This window comes from Cyprinodon variegatus, unplaced genomic scaffold (assembly GCF_000732505.1).
Source record: "Cyprinodon variegatus isolate N-32 unplaced genomic scaffold, C_variegatus-1.0 Scaffold807, whole genome shotgun sequence".
NCBI lineage: Eukaryota > Metazoa > Chordata > Actinopteri > Cyprinodontiformes > Cyprinodontidae > Cyprinodon > Cyprinodon variegatus.
Window position 1 is genome coordinate 48,318 of NW_015151260.1, and position 1,833 is coordinate 50,150.

The 1,833-nt window shown below is 43.2% G+C and overlaps 1 protein-coding gene across 1 annotated transcript in view; it reads right to left on the minus strand.

Annotated features, from left to right (window-relative positions):
* The window catches only part of fbxo33 (F-box protein 33), an 18,511-nt gene that overhangs the window by 8,318 nt on the left and 8,360 nt on the right, over positions 1-1,833 (minus strand). Inside the window, exon 2 of the mRNA XM_015396596.1 lies at positions 1,103-1,213. Within this exon, the coding sequence (XP_015252082.1) occupies positions 1,103-1,213 (111 nt within the window). The remainder of the gene's footprint in view (positions 1-1,102; positions 1,214-1,833) is intronic.

A 1,833-nucleotide genomic window follows, 5' to 3' on the forward strand; every position in this document is an offset into this window, starting at 1 on the left:
GTAACTCCATTTTGAAGCTTTGTGTTTCGTGCTTCGCAAGTGCGACTCCACTACCTTAATTCCCATCGTTCTGAGCTTTAATGACTTCTTGCACTAAATCCACTGAGCCTCATGTATGTTCCCTGGTTTTAGCCATGGAGAAAACTCTTGGCTGGAGACAATTTTGGTTACATTTACACTTGCTCATATTTTCCAGACAAAAAGTTAATGGTGCATCTCCCAAATGTTCCGGCCGCAACAACGCTTTTATTGGTTCCGCTATCGGGACGGAACCAATAATGGCGAGCCGTTATATATATTTTTTAAATAAAAAAAGAATTGTCAATCTTAATGTTTTATTTAGATTACAAAAAAAATCATTATAAAAATAATCCTATTTATGATGTTTTAAAAATTAAGACCTACGAAAGACTAATTTAAGACATTTTAATACCAATTAAGGCCTTAGTTTTATTTTGAAGAATTCAATGCCTTTTAAGACTTTTTAAGGACCTGCAGGAACCCTGAGGTGATGAAGATGAGGATCAAACGGAGGAAGAGGGAAGAGTTAGCTAAAGAAGCTGCTGCTACGAGATGCTAACCTTGATGGAGAGTTACGCTAAAGGAGCTCCAGGTTCTAACTAAGACTGTTAGCGGTTAGCACCAGGATCAAAACATTTTCTCTGATTTATCAGAACGATGAGATACTCCTTCATTATCCTCTGATTTGATGTTGACTTCACCTTAGCTTCCGCTAACGGTGTTAGCTCTAGCTAATACAGTAAACAGAAGATCAGATTGTTCCAGCAGATATCTGATGTAGAGCGGCTCATGAAAACTCTGAGGCAGCGACGCAGTGCTAATGCTAACCCACATGTAATGCAATAAAAAGCAGCTCTGCTAACGTTAGCCTTCCTGGGCTAACATTAGCAGATCAGAGTCCGAATAGATCTGGATCAAACTGGTTCATCAAGAGAAGCGGTCTAGTCAAAGCCCAGGACTTCTCCACGACGATATGAAGACAAACCCCACCAAGAAGCGAAGCCATGCGTGAACTTAGCGTTCAATTAGCATCATTAGCTGGGTGAGGTAATGGTCACAGCCAACAGGAGCTGATTCTTACTCTTTGATCTTTTTGTCCCCCTGGTGGATCTGATGCAGGTTGGCGCTGTCCAACAGTCCCTCCTGCTGCAGGATGAAGGTGTCTCCGTATAAACTCAGCCTCTGGAGGTTCCTGGAGGAGAAGCAGACGAACCAACAAACCTGTTATTGTGATGGAGGAACACCGGGACCCTCCTGGTTCTGTTTGAATAAACTGGATCTGTTTGGTTCCGTCGGGGTCGAGTCCAGCCCGGCTGCCCGGCACCGTGACGCCAACCCTGCAGTTCAGCTTTCATTCCAGATGTTTGACTGTGAAATGTTAGAAAAAGGTTTAATGGAGGCATTTTACTCCAGAAAACTACGGTAGCTGAGAAGAGCCAATGCCAGGAGAAAACAGGCTTTCACTGCAAATTCAGAAAGTTAGACAAAAACATTTAGAGATGATGCTGAAAAACACAAAAATATGACGGAGAAAAAAAAAATTCATCAGGGCTGAGGAGCTCCAGACCACCAGGGGGAGACTATCATCGGCTCGCCTGAGAGCAGACCCTCATTAGAGCCATAAAGTGGAGGGTCAGAGGAAATGGCTGTTTTTCGGTTCACAGAAACGCCAGTACTGGTCCTATAGTGACTCCATTACAGATGGAGTAATGTAACTAAAGTAATTCCTCCCTGGGATTATCAAAGTATTTCTGATTCCTGGTTGATGGGACAGGTGTTGTGAATGAAACGGTGCCCAGCTTGAAAGAGCTC